This window comes from Aquila chrysaetos, chromosome 1 (genome assembly GCF_900496995.4).
Source record: "Aquila chrysaetos chrysaetos chromosome 1, bAquChr1.4, whole genome shotgun sequence".
NCBI classification, from domain to species: Eukaryota; Metazoa; Chordata; class Aves; order Accipitriformes; family Accipitridae; genus Aquila; species Aquila chrysaetos.
In genome coordinates, this window is record NC_044004.1 from 57,824,840 (window position 1) to 57,844,882 (window position 20,043).

Below are 20,043 nucleotides of genomic sequence, written 5' to 3' on the forward strand. Positions count from 1 at the left end.
ATACATACCCATATATATAAAAAGACAGTGAAATAAGCTTCTACACATAAGTTTTAGATTTCGGAAAACTATCTGTTAGAACAGAAAACATTATTTACCCCAACTATAGCAGAAACACTTTCATGCCATCAAAAAGAAAAAAATGTATCATTTATAACATCTCTTACCTGGAACAAATGCAAAACGAAAAAAACGTATGCAAAACAAAGCCCCAGGCTTCCTTAGCAATCCTGCACAGTTTTATTATTAATTCAGTAATAGGCTTTCAAAACCTGCATTTTTTCCAATGTGAGCATGAACAAAGGTAATTAATTACTAAACATGGTAGTCATCATAGTTTGTATTATTGTATTAGTGCTTTTGAAAAGTCATCTGAAAGCCCCTTTAAAGGTGTTTCAAAAAATATTATTGCATTTTTAAGAAAATGTACTTATTCAAAAGAATAATGATCTATGAACACTATGCACATTTATAGAAGAGCACAATATGCAAAAGATGACTATTTCCAGTGTCCTGATCTAATCACTACATCAAACTGGTTCTCGACCATGTAACTGTCTGACAGTTACCTTATACGAGACTAAATATCAACATTGAGGTATTTGCTAGATCATACCTCCCTATAGAACATTGCTGTCTTTGAATGAAAGAATCCCAGTTTAACATATACAAATAGTAAAGATTATGCTGTCATAATTTATTTCAATTTCTAGAGTCAAATAAGCATTTTCCAAATAAACCCTTAATTCTGTACAGCTCTTTAAACTCTGGCAGTAAGGCAGATTTCTCCCTTCTCTTCCTCTCCATGGAACTTTATTAGTTTCTCATCCTTTCCAAGGAGAATGAGGGCATAACAGCAATGGGTATTTCATGCTTAAAAGCACAATTAAAACAAATTATCTAGAGAAACTTCTTGGTTCAGAAGCTATTCCTTGCTAAGAATTTGATCATGCAATGACATAATTGTGGCTTAACAGGCAGCTGCCCTTCATGCTTAACACATACACTCATACCAAGCCAATAAGCATCCTACTACTTGAACCACCACCAATACCATCCAGGTAGGAATGCTAACATATTCTGATATTTGGACTCGGCTGATGGGCAAAGTGTCTTAACCCCATACTCAAGAGCAATCAAGTTAATGTAACTATTCCCCAAGAGTCACAATCAAGAGAACTATCCTCTTACTTACCATGCAAAGCTCAAATAGTATTATACCAAGAGACCACAGATCTGATTTAGGGCCAGAAGGCAGAGGCTTCTCACACTGAGTATGATCACTTGGTTTGAGTATTCCTTGTGCAATTACTTCAGGTGCCAGATAGGATGGGTACCTAGAAAGATGCACCAACATTAAATAGTATCTTGTCTGTCCAAAAACCCTACATTTCAGTTACAGTAATCAAAATAATTTTGCATTCTGAGAAACTAGAATTCATAGCAATGCAGATTGTTCTATTTTATTAAGTCAAAATCTACACATTGCAGCAAAGTTTCACTCCAATTGCAAAATACATAGTGCCTACTACATAAAAGGTCAAATCTTAATCACTAGCTCTGTCTTTTTGTGAGAGGAATTAACAGCAGCATTCAAAATAGTATGTCTACATATCTCAAAGAAAACATATAGTGAGTACATTAAATAAATGTATCCTAGACCCATATTTGGGGTTAGTGGCAGTATTCCCCTCCATTGACAGTGTTCCCATCAAATAACTTCTGAATTTGTTATAGTAAAAGGAGTTGAGGACATATTCTACCTGCTGCTAGATCATTTTAAAGTAACATTATCACTTTTTCTGTCAACAATTCATTATAATACTTAAAAAAAATAATATCTGAAATCACCTTTTGAAGGGAAACATCATTACTTCTTTTGGGCATGCCTTTAAGAATCAGCTCAGTATTTCAATTGTAAACAACATGACACCTCAAAAAACCAAAAAGTGGCAAGGAAACACTGCAACAAAACATGTCACTTTGGCTAGACAGTAAGATCACTTGAAAATAAATCACAAAATGATAAAGAGACAAGAGACCTACAGTGGTGTGCAATAGTGAAGCACTGATTGTGCTTTTTCCTAAATTTGAAATTAGATTATATCTCCAGAATACAAGTCACAGGCAACTACTAGCATTTGATGCAAATCTAGACAATAAGGACAGATATGACATAGTTGCAGTAACACACTTCCATGGTACCCATTCTCTGTCTTTCATGTCAGATGATAACTCTTCAGCGACATTCTCAGAAGCTTCTGTGTAAGGGGTGTATGCAATACATACAAATTAAAACAACAACCAATATGGGCTCTGTGCATATAACACATTTTTGAAGGTGATTCCTCAAAACGTAAAGATATTTCCTGAAAAAATACATCCCTCGTATATTTGTATTGTGTAGTTATATCCTTACCCTATAGGAAAATCAACATCAACACCCTGCGCAGTCATATGGTAGAGTCCAAATTTAGCCAACTTCACATGTCCCTGAAAAGGAAAAAATAAACAATCAAGAGCAGCAGAATCTGACATTGGAAGAATCTGTGTCTAAGTTTTTTAAAAAAAAAAAAAAAAAAGAAAAAAATCATTTCAAGTTGCATTAGCTGTCAGAAAACAAATATCTATAAAAAGTCACCCTCTTACATTTTTGTCTCATCTATTATGCAGAACACCACTGCAAGTTAATAAGGTACTTCTTTTTAATGCTTTTCCTTTCCAATAGCATTAAATAATCACCTTATTTGGAACCACAAGAAAATCAGAACTTTGTAAGTTACAGTATATTTTCGGTAAATTAAAAAGGCTTACGTACTCTATTGAACATTTTTCCTGTTTGAACACTGTTCAAAATCCTATTTGAAACCTAGAACTTCCTAAGCATCACCACCATTCCCTCACCTTTTCCATTTACCCAGCCTTGCTCCTGCAGTCCTTCCCATCAACTCATTACTATTTTGCTCTCCTGAACTGTATCAACACATTTCAAACAAACAAGTTTCCCAGGTGCTTGCTTTAATTCTGTGGAAGCAGAGAGTTAACACCAAAACAACACAAAATAGGCATGGAAGTTAAACTGAGGTGATGTTTCTGCTGGATTTTGAATTATACTCAGCCAGCCTGCAGATGGTGCAACAGTGAAGGCTACATCAGCCAGCTATTCAAAGTGCAGGGGAAAAGTTTAGAAGTTTATGGTCTCATGGCCCCCTTCTGTTCTTTTACTGATTTTAGAAATATCTTAAAACCTGAAGTACTTTTGCTTGTTAGAGCATTATTATGATCTTCATTTGTTTACAAGTATATAAAAAATAGTGTTACTTCCTTCCTTCTTCCTCTTTCGTTTCTGCCTTGCAAAGAGAGGATCCAGCTATTCTATCTAAACTGAATAAGAAGGGGAAGGAGAGAGGACTTATGCAGAAAGGCTAAGCTGTTTAGCTGTCAGTTCAGGTGAAGTGACTGCTCTGAGTACAACAGCAGCTATTAATTTCTCTCAGCTTTTATGAGGAAAACCTGTATTCCACACTGCCAACTCAACAGTCTTTGACAAAAGACTTGACAGACACTGGAATTTTAATAATTTAACATGAACAAAAAAGTATGTTGATATCTTAGAAGTAAAAGTCAAGTATCAGATTACCAAGAAACACAGGAAATATTATTAACAGCTAATTAGCCAGAAGAAGTATTTTCCTATTCAGCTAGGAAGGTTTTGCAACTAATTACAATGACAACAAGTAGACTTAGATTACCACGTTAAGAAGAAAAGGGTGAAAAAAGTGGTTTGGGATAAAAGAAAAAGGGAAAAGAGAAAAACAAAATCTAAAATACATTTGAAATTTAGGAAATGGGGGAAAACTGTCATTTAAAAAAACCAAAACACCACCAAACAAAAACCCCACAAAACCACAAACCAAACAAAACTGACACCTTTCCAGAAATGCAATTTTTTCCCCATCAGAAGGGCTGTGACTGCCCAATCTCCATACATGACATGGCATGCTACTTGTTGGCAAGAGGAAAAAACAAAAACCAAACAAAAATATAGATTTATTCCTGCAGCTGTACCTTTCGATCCAAAAGAATATTGCAAGGGGAGAGCGCTCGGTGGACCATTCCATGTTTGTTCATATATTGCAAACCTTGCAAAACCTCATATGCTATGCATAAGATCCTTGAAGAACTGCAAAAAAAAAAAAAAGTAAAAGAACACGTTATACTGAATGTTTCCCTTTTTAATTTGTAAAAACGTAGAGTGTTCCACAGCTATTTCAAACACAAGTGAGACATTTACAATTCCAGAACAGTTTAAGGGATCAACATTGAATATGGAAGGATATGTTCAGTACCATACACAGCTCCTCAATACCTCACAGCTAGATTTCTTCACCCTGAACTGGTCCTTAAAAACAGCAGAAAATTGTGACAAAGTATAAAATATTCTCTGCCATAGAAACTATGAGATATACCTCAAGTAATCAGGAAAAAAAAACCCCACCCTCCTTTATTTTTATTTGTTCTTCCTAAGTCTGCTATTGATGTTCATAGAAAAGTTCAACTGAACAAAAGTTCTTGAAACTCAGATGTTAACTGGAGCTTATCTAGAAGATAGTATAGAGGCACGGCTAGATCACACCTATAGTCTTCAGACATCTCAACATCTAAAACAAGAAACAAAAGAAAGGGCAGAAAGCTTTATTTTCAGCACATTTTGTTTTACAACCTTGGAAGCATCAACCTTACTGTCTTTGGAAAGAAACGGTGAAGTTTACCATCCAAACCATTCTGACATAACTATATGTTTTGACTAAAGTTATCATTTACTATAAGAACTGATAGCCCTAAAGAGCAGTTTCCGTGAACAAGTGAACAGGAATTTTTACATAGACCACCAGTATTAGGCTTCCAAAGTGCACCCAAAATAAGAACAAAAGGCACAGATCTAATGTCACCCAGAGAGATTCCTTTTAACTTTTTACCTTCCTCATTTCCCAACCACTCCCCCTCAGAGCACATTTCAGGTCTGTTTGGCAACTTTATCTCTGAAGACTCTGGTTTAAAAAATGTCCAGAAGACAAAGCATACCTACTTATAAAGGCCTAACTTTATATCCCCCCTTTTTTTATTTCATTGTTAAAGAATAACATACAATAGCATTCTGGACAAGGCTCACCACCTTCTCTTGCTTATTAAAAATTTGTGTAACAGCAAAACGAGGGGGACCATAACAGACTGGGGAGAGTGACAAGCCAACTAGCTGACTAAACACCAAAATTAATTTCTCTATTAAAACTTTATTAGCTGCTATTCATACCTGATGGAATGCCAAAAATTTGTCACAAGAGTTAACACCTACATTTTGACAAAAGCCACAATTCCAACAAATTCTGAGACTAGGGCAACACAGAAATACTGAAAAGAGCTGTTTCAATAATAGTCTAAGGCCACCATTACGTTACCTTACATGGAGCTATTCTCTAGACTGTAACCTTTTTCCTAGAAGGAGAGCTCTGTACTACTTTACACTAGTTGTGAATATATGCTTTTAAGTTAAAATTTAAGCACAAAGGCAATCTATTATAACATATGTCCACACTGCTGTATCTTAAAACATAGCATTTGGAAGTGATTCTCAAGGTCTTAGCAATTCAACCAAAACCACATGGCTAATAACCACAAAACCAAAACAAAACCCCACAACTATCTCGCTCCTCCGTCACTGGCACTTTTTCTTCCCCATCCCTCCCACGCCCAAGTTACATAATACACCACAGCATCAGACACCACTAGCTGTGTAGTGTTTCCTCCCAGTCATTCTTGGGCTGAGATATCACTGTGGTAAAAGATTTACCTTACAAGCCTTCAGCTTCCCTGTATAGTTTCTTGCCTGAAACGCAAATATTAACGATAACGGTTGCAAACAGAATCCTCTCTCTCACTTTTTGCACAGCTTTGCAAAACAAGACATGAAAAATAAATCATGGAGAATTCAGGTTTCCAGTAAGGAAAAAAATTGCATATGAACAATTAGTACATCATAAGGTATTTTGGCCTTAAAAGTGTTTCTTTGTATTAAAAAATAAAAGTAACTATGAAGTGCAATTTTGTGGCCGTTGCACCCGAGGCGTGCAGTGTGCTCTGATGGCACTAGGGGGCCTCAGCCACCCATTTATTCTCCGCTGTTCTCTTGCAATTCATAAAAATAGAACCCGGGCAAATGCCTGAAAATACTGCTTTTGGATTCTTCGCTCTTTAAGATAAATCCTCCATGGTGTTACAAAGAAAACAGCAACACATGAATGATAGGTATCGTTCATTGCACATAATTCTTAGTGTCCTTGAGCTCTTGATGCCACCCCGCTGGGCAGAAGTGTTCAGTCAGGTACCTCACCCTTAAGCTGAAGCATGAACACCACCTCCCCAGGAGTGAAGGAACTCTGCGTAACACCTTCTTCATAGTGCTGTTGCACATTATCTAGTTCTTATTTCATTTATTAGGTAAAACACATTGTGGTTATTAGCCATGAGATTTGCATTTAATTGCAAAGGGCCTAACACCACCGCTCATTGCTGTTATCAAGCACAAGAGATCTCCTTGCTTTAAACTCCCCAAGGCCAAGTTTAACAGCAGTCCCTTGCCTCACTGGAGAAGACTACCAAGGCTATCCCCTTGCTTCAGTGGGGCTCAGCTCTCTCCCAGTTTCTACAGGCACTGTCAACACTGCAGCATTGCAATGGGGTTCTGCAAGTGCAGAAGGTACACTCATGAAACTGCTTCCGAGCTTCAGGTGAAGTTGACCTTCAAAAAAAACCCCAACACATAAATAGAAAAAGAAAACACAGTCTAAGTGATGAGGACATTTACAATACCAAATGCTGGTGGCGAGGTCTGAGCAGATTCAAAAACTTTTTCCCTGATTATATGGAAGCCTGTTCTTCAATAGACTAGCTAGTGTTGGACTATGATAGATGTAAAGGAGTAGTTTAGCCTCTGGGGCTCTTGAACTGCAGAGGTTTCAGCACCCTCCTTTAACAGGAGCTGGGGGGAAAAAACACCAGCAAAAGCACTAGAAACAACCCAGGAGAAAATGAGGCAAAATGGAGGTGTGGCAGGTTTGACACCAACCATGCTACACCACTGACCTAATGAGAGCCATAATAACAGTTGTGTGGCATGAAATACCCTGTTCACCTCATCAGCTGATGATCATGGTTGTGACTTTAAACTATTGGGAAACAAATCATTCCACTGCTCAAGGCAGATACAGCAGGAGGCAGTAAGTAAAAGCACAAAAGCGTGAGATACTCTTCAACAACTGGCAGATCTGAAGGGGCACTAATCTTCAGTTTCCCAGCTCTTCTAACAAGACTTGTTTTAAGGTTCTTTTCCTCTCCACCAGTGGGAGAAAGAGAGAAGCAACAGGAGTTTCTCTGCAAAAGGAACACTTCACAGACAGAAAAAAAAAGCATGATCTCTCTACAACTACCACCACATTTTCAAGGAACAGGCTTCATTTTAATCCTCAGTCTGGATACCAACAAATCTACTGAGCTGCAGCCTACTCAGCTAGGCTTTTGAAAAGGGGTTCTCCAAGTGAAAAGATTGCACACTGATGTAAAATCAAACTACTTGAATTTAATCATTGCCTACTTTTTTCCTGGTTTGGAGAAGAAGAAATGTAGCCATAAAAAGGGGCTTCATTCTGGAAATGAAGAATTAAAAGAATATAAGGATTAAAACCAATACCAGGTTTAGGTCTTTACCTTGAATGTATATAACCATAGCAAAGGAAGCAAAAAGGATAACTGAATTCCTCTCTCAAATTAATCTTGTCGGGGGGTGGGGGGGTGGGGGGGTAAGGTGGGAAATAAAAATCTCTGCAAGTTGATATGAGCAAGTTCAGCCAACAGTACAAAACCAGCATGGTTAAGAGAGACATGTGCATGGTATTTGTGGGTGGAGAGAGAAGGGAAGATGACTTAAAAACCCACAAAAATGAGGATTGTTTTATTACCTCCAGAATTTGTCAGACCAAAAGCTATACCAGACAAATGACTAATTTCCACACTGTAATAGTACACAGGTGGCTGCATTGTGCCTTCACAAAAAACATTAACTTTTGCACTTAGCAGTCAGCCTGATCTCCAGCCTGTTGAATTCGTACTGTTAAGGATACAAAGCCATTTTCTGGAGTTTACTTCAGGAATAATGAACCTAACTTGTCAGGAAACAGATGTTTTAGCAGAGCTTCAATGTCTTGTGATGCTGCAAATACACCGATGAAGTAATCTGATTGCTTAGGACACTTTTGTCACTTTTTGGATTCAGACAGGGGGGAAAAAAAAAAAAAAAAAAGAGAATCTTCTCTGTGTGCCCACTACAACCTTCCATCTGACTGAGAACAGCTTCTGGGCCAGGGTGAAAAGGAAAAGTTGCACTAGAAGAAATTGGCACATTGACAGTCTTACCTTTCTTCAAAAGGATCAGATATGAACCAACAGATAGGGGAGAAAGAGGGATTTATCAATAACCAAGTAAAGATAATAAGCCCCTAAAACAATTAGTGGAATGGAGAGCTAAGAGTGAGCATACTCACTCAGTACTGACAGAGCAGTACCTTGGAACAAACATCTAGGGAGAATTGCCCAAGCCACAGGTCAACATAAACACAAGATCAAACAAAAATGTTGGAAACTGTCGTGGTTTAACCCCAGCCAGCAACTAAGCACCACGCAGCCGCTCTCTCACTCCCCCCCCACCCAGTGGGATGGGGGAGAAAAATCAGGAAAAAGAAGCAAAACCCACGGGTTGAGATAAGAACAGTTTAATAGAACAGAAAAGAAGAAACGAATAATGATAATGATAACACTAATAAAATGACAACAGCAATAATGTACAAATGATGCGCAGTGCAATTGCTCACCACCCGCCGACCGGCACCCAGCTAGTCCCCGAGTGGCGATCTCCTGCCCCCACTTCCCAGTTCCTATACTAGATGGGATGTCCCATGGTATGGAATACCCCGTTGGCCAGTTTGGGTCAGCTGCCCTGGCTGTGTCCTGTGCCAACTTCTTGTGCCCCTCCAGCTTTCTCGCTGGCTGGGCATGAGAAGCTGAAAAATCCTTGACATTAGTCTAAACACTGCTAGCAACAACTGAAAACATCAGTGTTATCAACATTCTTCACATACTGAACTCAAAGCATAGCACCGTACCAGCTACTAGGAAGACAGTTAACTCTATCCCAGCTGAAACTAGGACAGAAACACATTTAGAAAGTTTATCACAGAAAGGTGGAATTCTGAATTCTTGCTAAAAAGCCACCAACAATATTACTTACGTATTATTCAGTTTGAATGGTTAGTTATTAACTTATTATTTGTGATTCTTAATGGGAACAATAATGCAGCTGCTTGCAGAAGCAGAAAGCTGGACTCCAAGATAGGATGTTTTAGGAACAACTTTCTGCAAATGATTATTTCCATTTTAGGTAAAATTACTCATCTTCCAAACCGTACAAATGGTCATACTAGCTCAGACCAAAAACTATTTGAGACCACTATCCTGTTTCCCAAAAAAGGTGACCGGCAGATGCCTAGAAGAGAAGGAATACAGAGCAAGCATATATGAAATGTTCCCTCATACTTTCCTGGCTTCCAACCTCTTTAATTCAAGCTTGCTTCTGGGTTAGAAAAAAAAAAAAAAAATTTGCCTCCTGAGCATCGCAATTGAAAATGTCAGAACATAAAGTAACTCCTGCAAGCCTCAACAGCTCTCGTACCAGGACAATCCATTATCCCAAGTCTTTAATCCATGTTCACAGAATATTGCCCAGGAGTTACTGTGGAAATTCATAGCCACCAAGTATTCTGTTCGTGAGATCTTCTTGCTGTCTATTTTATCATGAGGTTCTCTTCATGGTGCTCTGTTGCTCTAACTTCCAGAAAGCCAATTTTAAATTTCAGTTTCAAGCAAAGTAAACAATTGCTTAAGTCCAGAGTAGGAAAAGTGATTTTGGAAAAATGCATTTGACAGCCAGCAGCAGTAGTCCCTACATATACCACAGATTGCTGAAGGGAAAATAAAAACTACTTGATGTATGACATCTTGAATACTTGAGAACAAGAGGACTGTATATCATACAGTTGGAAATCGGAGGTGGGTGGGGTCAGGAGACTTGACATATTAAACTTTGGAATATAAGAATTCCAACATGAGAAAAGAAACATGAAAAGAATAGATAAAATTTCAGCTTTCATGTCAGTATCATGGAAGTTATAGGTTCACACAAGTTTCTTTTCCTCCAGTTTAAAGGAAAATTAATGCCAATCTACCTACACATGAATTCACTGTATTCATCATCTTTAACAGAAGTGCATTCATGGCATTAACTGGAAATATATCTTCTCCATCCTTTTTTTGGTGCTGCAATAAAATAGTTGACATGAGAGTAATCAGGTATCTCAAAAGATCTTCCTGCCTGCTTACTGTCTCCAGTCCTACCTTCTCCTGGACAAAGCAATCTCCCCTTTTGATGACTTTGACACAGGCAGCTGTAGCTATTACAGTGTAGTTAACCAGAACACACAGATGTACCTGGACAGCAGTACAGGAGCAAAGATAACTGGGGCTGGAGGCAAAGCAGAGGCAGCAGCAAAATCTTGGGGAGAGGAGAAATGTTTCTGGTTGTTACAAATGCGTTTGTGGTATTTTTAACTGGTTATGGCCAGTTGTAAATTTCACTTGCTTTTATGCTATTGTAACAGTCAACATGGAGTACCTAATCCATTTTGTAGAGGCAAGAAAGCTCTACCTGGTAAGCATTGACAGTGCAATCGACACTTAACAGACTGTTTTGAGTGAGAGTGTTTCATCTGGTGAAATGAATAGAGGCCCCACTGGAATTTGAATCAACACAGGACTGGCACCAGAAAGCAAGGCTCATAATCTACTTAACTGTAGAGAGCCCTGTAATTTTTGTACCTGCTGGAGATGTATATGTGGATTAGTGTTAAGTCATGCTTCTTCAATGCAGTGGCAACTTAAGGCAAGAGGAAATTGATAACAAAAACTGGAACGAGAAGTATTTTGACTTCCCTCAGGAAGGCAGAGCAAGATCAAACGGGCTAAGATTATGCTGCTGATACCATGTTCCAGAGCTTCTCTTTCCTCAGACTTAAAACTCATGGGTACACAGAAATGCATGCTTAAGGAAGTCCTTTATCAAACCTGTGCACCCTGTTCTAACATTCTATTATTGCTGTAAACAAGTAAACTCTTCCTCTAGAGTTTAATCCAGTGTTTACTGAGAATCTCAGCAACCAGGAGTCTTAAAAAGCTTATGGCACTGATACACAGGAGCAAAAACACGGGTTCCTCTTCCAAAAGGAGTGTCAGACAGGGGCACTGAGTGTCCCTGAGGAAGCACACCAGAGCAACACAAACCAGCAATGCCATCAATCACTACCCCAGAACTTGTGAAACTAACACACATTTGGAATTCAGGAAGGAGATTCATCACAAAAAATTGTGTCTGTTCAAAGTGGAATGGAACCAGGTTGTGAACAGATGTAATGTTTCTGAACTCATAAAAGTGACAATATTTCAATACAAGCAAAACTATAAAACAAAGAAAATGACATTTGCAGTTAGTTCCATTACCGCCAACAATGTGGATAGACTGGTTAGGAGTGGTGTGGCCAAGTGGTTACAGCAAAGGATAAAGTTTGGGTATAATCCCAGCTGAGACAATCACTACACTGACCTCAAGAAAGCCATCTGACCTCCTTATGCCTCAGTCAACCAGCTGGAAAACTGGATAAAAAGCAGGACTGGGTTGAAAACCAGATGTGCAGATAAATTGGGTCTTCCTGGGTAAATAAATTACAAAATACCCTATACAGAACATAAAGAGTTTGATGCAGGTGGGAACGGTTTATTTAGCACTTTATTATGTGTTTGATTAAAAAATGGCACTAGGGACTGAAATTGTAAACACTGCCAATTTACTTGGAAACGCATTCACATTATCAGAATGAAATGAACTGGAAGGGAATGCAACAAGCAGAGAATACAAGACAAAAAAAATGAATTTTATAGGCAGAGTCCTCAGGAAGTCTTTAACTCACGCACAGAGGTATTTCATACAGGATATCTTCAACAAGTTCATATCGCTCATCTGAGGAAACTCAGTAAGTCTTTCCATTCCTTTTTTTAAAGTTCTAAGCTGCAAGCATGACTTTAAAAGCAACACAAATGATGAAGGTCTCAACTTGTAATGTAGAATAAAAAAAGTCCATAAAACAATGGATGAAGGCACAGATAAAGAACAACTTCACATATAGAGCAGATTGCACACAAAGATTTTTAATAGACAGGTGATTTTTCAGATCATTATCACTCTGAATGATTTAAGTGTATCTGCTCCTCATAAAGCAAAAATTTTAGAACACTTCACCTTGAATTCCTTTAAGACACCCAGCATTCATCCCATAAATTGGGGGAGCAAATGAACAAAGTCCTTTTCAAAAGTAAGCACAACTTATAAAGCACCATCTTAATGAAGCCTCTAGTGCCATCTGATTTAACACACAGATGGGGAAAGCCACATCCACACACCCAGTTTTTGATCTTGCCACTAACTTCTGAGATGTCATTTTCTGCATCTTAGCCTTAGCTGGCTCATATGTAAAAGGTATAATAATGATACTTGTCATTGGACCAAAAAGCACAACGAAATAAACAAAATTTCAATCACCACATGTAAAGACTAGGTAAAGTAGCCCTCATTTAAAACCAAATCACAGACTCTGCATTTTTCTCACAGACTATCCATTCTGAGATAACTAACACAATAGAACTAGATGCACAGGTGACAATAAGAGAACAAAAGCTAATGGGATGAACACCAAGACAATGACCTCAAAATATACAATAAAGAACTTAACTTCAATAGCATTATAAACACATATCATACATCACATTGCCAACATTTCATTAAAGAAACATCACATCTCACATTCTCCTCTCCTTCTCCAAAAGGAGTGAACTGGTAAAATGTAGGAGTAGAATTGGGATCAAGTGAAATCAGATCTCCAAAAATCTTTATTTTGTTTTCTTTTGGATTTTATGTGAACAAATACACGCACTTTTAAAGGGCTACACATTTTGTGATCAACAATCCTGGCAAGGTCGATCACAAACTGACAGACTCAGAAAACCAATCACACAACATATAAAAAACAAATAAGGGAATTAACTGCAACTAGGATACTTCTTACAATAAAAGGCACTAAATCAGATCTTCAGCTGCTTGGGGGTGTCTTATTAAGCTAGTTCCAAACCAGGCATCAAATCCCATGCTCTAGGCAAGGACTATCATTCCTTTGTATCTGAATGCACCAGCACCTAAATTTCTAGGCATAGGTTAGGTTAAGTTTCAGCTCTCTGAAGTATAGGGGCCTTGACAATTGTCTATTAAACATTTACTATGCAGTAAATGGTACAAATAGCAGTATTACTAGAGCCTTAAACCATGCAATCATTGAAGGAAGAGTGACTTCTAAAGATGTATGATGAATGGTCACACAGTAGGCAGCGCCTATTTCCTTACCTTCCTCCATGTTAAAGTAAAAGATCTATCTGAAAAACAATTGTTTGCATGCCAAAATGCCAACTGGCAACTATAGATCAGTGTCTGGCTCAGACCCTATGCTTTTGAAGACACCTAAGTTCATAAGAGGTCTGAAAGTGACTTTTGTAGCAAACAAACTTTGCTTGCTTCCCAAGTCCTGCCCTGTCACAATTCTTACATACTAACAACCTTTTCAGACTTAAACACCTAATATTACCTGTTTAAATAGAAAACAGATGACAGAAAAAGTAATCGACCTAGCAAAGATCACATCTAAATTATCTCCATTTGGAGAGTTGAGGGTAAAATAAAATCATGGTCTGGATTTTTCACCACAACCTTGGTTATGAAAACAAACCCAAGAACTTCATGCCATGGGAACCATTAGAAAAGTAGATGCCTGATTCAGAATGACTAATAAATAAATAAATAATAATAAAAAAGAAGCCACCAGGTCCACATATTCATGAGGCTAATTTCAAAAAGAATAGTTCTACTACTACAAGGAGAGGGTGGGAAGGATTACAAAAGCTCATGATTACGGCTATATAGGTAAGATTTTTCTCTAAAAGATAAAGAAAATATTCTGAGGTAATCACATCTAAGTGATCAAATGGTACTAACCTGGCGTTTTAAAAAAAAAAAAAAACCACAAAATGATAGTTACAATACAATGGCAAGAGTCAGCAACACTGACTTTGCAGTAAAAAATTACAGAAAAAGAATACTATGCATTTCAAAGTCCACGTGATCCCTGTAACTCACTAGTGACAGCACATCCTTTCAGCATAAATGGCAGTATAAAAAGCTGGTTATAGACTTGGGAAAGTGGGTATCAAGTACCAAAGTAAGGTGCTCCACAAAACATTTTCATTATCCCTCAGCGAGCTACTCTTCACCTAGCTCATCGCAGCATTGCACTGCTGAGAAATTTTGCGGATGCACAACTCAACAGATTCAGGATTTTTGTGATGCAGGGAAGTTGAAGTTGAGGAAATCTATTTTCCTTTCCTATAAAAAAACCCTCTGAGGAACATAAACAGCAAAGATGAAGACCAAGAAGTATTCTTGTTTTGATATCACTTTTACACCAGAAAAGTAAAGATTCAGTTAACACACATTAGCAACCAGAAGGCTGTGGAGATCTGGAATATCTTTGTATCTGAGCGCACCATTATTTTAAGGGTCAAATCCTTGCAACCCCCCTTCAAACCAACAACTAAAAGGAGAAGTTCTCCTTTGTCTGTACGCTTCATACATGCTGTGAAGACATCGTTTCCAATAGCTGAAGTTGGCATGTTAGACTATCAAATCCGGGTATCAGTCAATGCACTCTCTACACAAAAATCCTATTTCGAGCTGGGGATCTCTACCCAGCATTCACCTAACAGAACATAATTTGGCCTATTATTCTTTTCTACCACTACAGATGTTTTGAGACTATTACTAACATAAAATGACGACTTCAATTAAACTAAATTTAAAGAACACCATTCTTCCACATTTTTCCGTCAAAAATATATTAATGATTTAAGAAAAAAATAATACTTCTAAAAAAAGCTTATATTACATTATGTATTGTCAATTACATAGTGTAATGTAATTTTTTTTTTAGAGTATAATTTTTAAGTGTAACTGCTGACCTAGTGTCAATTATGGCAACACTATGTTGACCTCAAGCATATTTAAAGTGTTCTTTCAAGGGGAAGAACATAGTAAAAGAATTTTTTATAGTCGCCACAATCATTCACTATAAAGTTTTTAAAAAATATGATTTCCACTCTCTCTGTTTATAGTCAGATGATATCTTTAACAATTGCTGAATCCACACCGAGAAACAAAAATAGTGTTTAATGCCCAGGCATTAATTTCTAATTGAATCAACAGTTATCAGAAATTATAGTAATTAACCAAAACTGTTCATCCTGTGTTGTTAGTCCACCCAATGAATATCCAAAAGTTACTCAAAGCTTTCAATACTACACTTAAAATAGACAGTACCATGTGCTGGTTCAGCAGCAATTCTCAGTACTATTTGCATTAGTCAGTCAAAATTACTGCTTTTCAAAGGTTTGCTGACAGGATACTACTGACTAATTTCATCACTGCTTTTCTGCCTCCTCCCATTAAGAAAAGAGGTAGTATTGCGCAGAGTTTGCTAGTATGGTCTTTGCCAGGAAAAAAGGGAAGTGGGGTGGGTGGGAGGATATTATCAGAACTGCCTTACTGTGCTACAGTTAACTTGGTGCAGCTTCCTTCTATACACCAGGGCCAGAAGAAAAACGTTTTCTTAATCAAAGGCACAGCCATGTACATATGAAAGAACATTATCGGAGGGCCACCTTAGATTGTACATTTGAAGCTGTCATAATAAAACAAATGTTCATAAACTTGAGGTACATTATTTTCAGGTACTAAAGTTGCCTCTTTTCACCCTGAACTGCTATACCATTCAGGCTTAGCTCAACAGGACGACAGAAGATTCTTCTCCTGCCACCACTGTCTTTATCCAGACAGAACTCAAGCCTCATAAACTGGAAGCTGTAAGCTTATATCTACTTTATAAAGATAACTGTGATTTTACTAGGGCTGAGGATTCTCTGCTACAAAGATCAGTGTCACAGCCAGATTTCTTCAGAAACAAACACCAAGACAGCAACATTTTGAAGTTTTCATTCTGATGGAAAGTGGGTCAAACCTACATTTGCTCTTAGGAACTACTCTGCAACCATGCCATTATAAGACTAAAGGTGTTGTCATACTTTCAAATGCAAACAGAGGAATTATTTCGGGATATCATTACTAAGAGGAAGCTTTCTAAGAAGTTTTTGCTTGGAGTAACATTATTCACATGAAGAAAAAGTTAAAGATGTTTTATTTGGAAACAATGCTTTTAGTTGAGTCTTTCTGCAGGGGCTTTCATTCCTATATTATATAGTTATTGGTTTATAGCAAATGTATGCATTGAAATAAGCGAATTGGGGATTATCCACAGAATTCCAAGTCCGCTTTAAGCATTCTCTATAAAAAAATTAATCAATTTATTTCCTTAAGCTAATTTGTTTGCATATTAGCTTCTCTGCTTACAAGAACATGCATATGCACAGCATACACAGAGGACTGTAACAGTGATTTTACAGCGCTAAACATTTTTTTTTCCCCATAAAGAAAAGTAAAACCAGTGTTTTACTACTTTTGTAAATGGTGCACCGGCAAAACAGCTGAAGTTGGGTTGTACCAGTTGTTTATCATCTTTGATAAAATTAGAAGAGCAGAAGAAAAATGAGATTTCAGAAATCACTAGAAAATAAAACCAAGATAAGGTTATCTGCTCAGGATTTGATGGAAATTTTGTACAGAAAGGCACCAAATGGCTAGCCATAGCCCAAGTATAGGAAAGAAACGCGTCTCCAATGCTCATCTCAGTTTTCACTGTCATCATATTAAGTCTGCAGATCTTTCTCTGAAGATGAAATTGTCTGAAGAGTTAAAATAAAATAAAACAAAATAATTTAAAAAAAAACCCAAACCAACCAAAAAAACCCCAAACCCCAATGCCTAGATTTCCTTTAGTGAGTTTTAAACCTGAATGACTTCTTCTGGAGACTACAAAGTATTACTGATAGCAGACAGGAAAGAATTCCCATGTCTGCCTTTATATTTTAACATAAACTTGCACAAACTTCAGTTACATCTGGAAGCCAAACATAAATTAAACACAGAGCAAGCAGGTACTGCACAATCCAGTGTTTTCCTTTTCTTTGAACCTCTCAAGCCTGGACAGATGTGCCACTCTTCACTATGCTGGAAGACAACAGAACAGATGAGCTCCTGGAAATCCAGCATTCATACTCAGGCACCCAAAGCAAGGGGCTCCCAACCATTAAAATACTGCCTGAATTCAAAAGATTGTGTATTAAGAATTACTGTGTAACATGGTTAAGAAAGAACATGTTAGAAACAATGGGATTCTCAACACCACATCTTCTGGTCCTGAATAAATCCAACATTTTTTTCCCTTTGTTTGGGGACTAAAAAAGTCCAAAAATCACTCTCCAATACACAAAAAGCTAAAAGAATTCTCAAAACACTCAGATCATGAAAAAAACAGAAAGCGCCTCTTCTTCAAAGACCTAAAAGATGAAGAACTCAGCTCCCTTTAAGAATTTAGCTTCTCTGAGCAGAGCAGTCTTCTGCACATAATTTAGTGCAAGATGCAGCCAAGGAATAATCTCCTGCAGAGACTAAAGATGATCTTGTGACTATCGCGCATAACTCCTCAGGTGGGGAGAGGGAAGTCTGCATTGAAAATAGGAATTATCATTCTGTTAAAAATAAAAACCCAACACACACAAAAAGGTTTTCTATGGTAGCAAATGGTCAAGAAAATAACACAAGAACAAAGGTTCATAATTTGAAGAAATTGCATGAGGCCTATAAATGTTATGCCATCTCACTATAGTGGCTCAGAACACAAAAGTGAACAACCTCACAGGTACTATATTTAAAACTAAAGAATGTGTAGAGATTACTGAGGACATACAGGGAAAAATAATTGTAAGTACACACAAACACACACAAATTCATACAAGAACCAACTATTCTCACCTACTTGCAGAATCTTACCTGTAGTTCTACAAATATAAAGTAAAGCAAGAACTATGTTCCACAACTTCTAGCTTCCCTTGTTTCACTCTGCACTGAAACACAGTACGTATTCCATCTCTGAAAACTAATTATATCTGTCAGGAATTCTGAGCCAACTAACATGAAAAGAGGAGAGACTTGACTCTACTAATGGGTTACTTTGATAATCAGCAAAGGAGATACCTAAGCTACTTATATAGGGCCAGCTCACAGCTTTTATGTAGCTTATGCAAAAGTGAGCTTTATTTAAGTTAAATAAATGAGAACAGCAACCTTCAGTTTTGTGTTTGCAGCAGAAAGCTCAAGGCAACTTAAGGAATTCTATATTAAGACTTGAGTTCGGATCAGAGCACACCTTTGAAGTATACCCTCCTGATCAGCCTCTCCTACTATGCTTGATTCACAGAGTGGTTTCAAAGCACACAAACTGGATTCCTTTTAGGTGAACCAGAAGATAGGATCTGGAAGCTGCCTATTGCCCTGCAGCTACTAATGGGCATTTGGTCCAGAGCAGACTGGAGCTATACGGAATCAGCACCCCTAAAAGATGTATAGTACACTTTGCTTTACGTATCTGTTCCTACTGGATCCCATTACTTGCTAATAAGGACATAGCCTGAGAAAAGTCCCTTTTCTTAGTACAGGTAATCCAAGGCTTTTTTACCTCATCTGTGGTAACCTATGCTCTTGGGTTCCACAAAGACACTCTAGCACTGTGGGCCAAGAGGAGTACAGTCAGCCTACAGGCTGTCCCCACGACTGAGCCAGCTGCCAACCTCAGCCAGCATTTCCTGAATGAACTCCTACCCACAGCACCATGAGGGCACAAGCAGGGGCAAAAGTCTGAGCTGCAGGTCTCCACAGCTTCTTCCACTGCAGCCAGGGAGCATACGTGGTTAGCCTCTCAGGGTGGAGGACTCTTGCCCTACTGAAGTAGTGCCAGGTATTGAGCAGACTTTTTAAGATCATAGGGGTGCTTTCTGCCATTTAAGGTTACAATGGACAACTGCATATTTTACTTCCTTTTTAAGGAAGACCTGTATCTGTGGCACAAGAATAGAGTTTTGCTTCATGTTAGCCATGCTGACTTTCTCCTTCCCACTGCAACAGAAATGATGGGTCCCTAACTTCATTATACAACGAGATGGATTGTCTCATTCTTTCTGTGGTGCCCCAGGTAGAACAGAAAAGTCTCATTAAGAATCTGAACAATGAAAATTTTTAAAACAAAACTGAAAATGAAGTGTAGTTATTAATGCAGTTAACATTATTGCAGCTGTGTGGCACTATGAACTGAACTGACAGCTCTAGAAATCGTGACCAGCTAACAATAAGTAATACTGTCCTTGCAGCCAGACAGGATTGATTTTTTTGTTATTAATTTCTGCAGTTCTGTGAAGCACTGCCAGTTAAAAAAAAAAGGGGGGGGGGGGGGGGGGTGGGGGAGCAGGCTACTTCTTGAATAGCATAGTTGCAGAGCTAACACACTAGAAGATAATTAACTTTAAAAAAAAATAAATTACATTAAAAAAAAAGGAAAAAGTCACTTCAAGAAAAATATAACCACTAACTCCAGTAAGGACAGATATTAGCAGATGATAACTGAGCATGTTTTCTTTTTTATGAGTTACTGGATAGCAGGAAAAGCACCTAAAACTTCTTAAAAGCGCACTAAAGCAATCTCTTTACAAATTTCTCAGCCTTTGAGAGAAAGGCTGCACTTTAGGCATCTCTGCATGAAAGGATTAAGCATTATCAACAAG

The 20,043-nt window shown here is 37.9% G+C and overlaps 1 protein-coding gene across 8 annotated transcripts in view; it reads right to left on the reverse strand.

Moving 5' to 3' along the window:
* The window catches only part of TBCK (TBC1 domain containing kinase), a 115,813-nt gene that overhangs the window by 78,310 nt on the left and 17,460 nt on the right, over positions 1-20,043 (reverse strand). For all 8 annotated transcript variants that reach the window (XM_030023508.2, XM_041124791.1, XM_041124796.1 and 5 more), the window contains 3 exons: positions 4,069-4,183; positions 2,420-2,493; positions 1,196-1,337 (listed from right to left, as the gene is read on the reverse strand). In XM_030023508.2, coding sequence (XP_029879368.1) covers positions 1,196-1,337; positions 2,420-2,493; positions 4,069-4,183 — 331 coding nt within the window. The remainder of the gene's footprint in view (positions 1-1,195; positions 1,338-2,419; positions 2,494-4,068; positions 4,184-20,043) is intronic.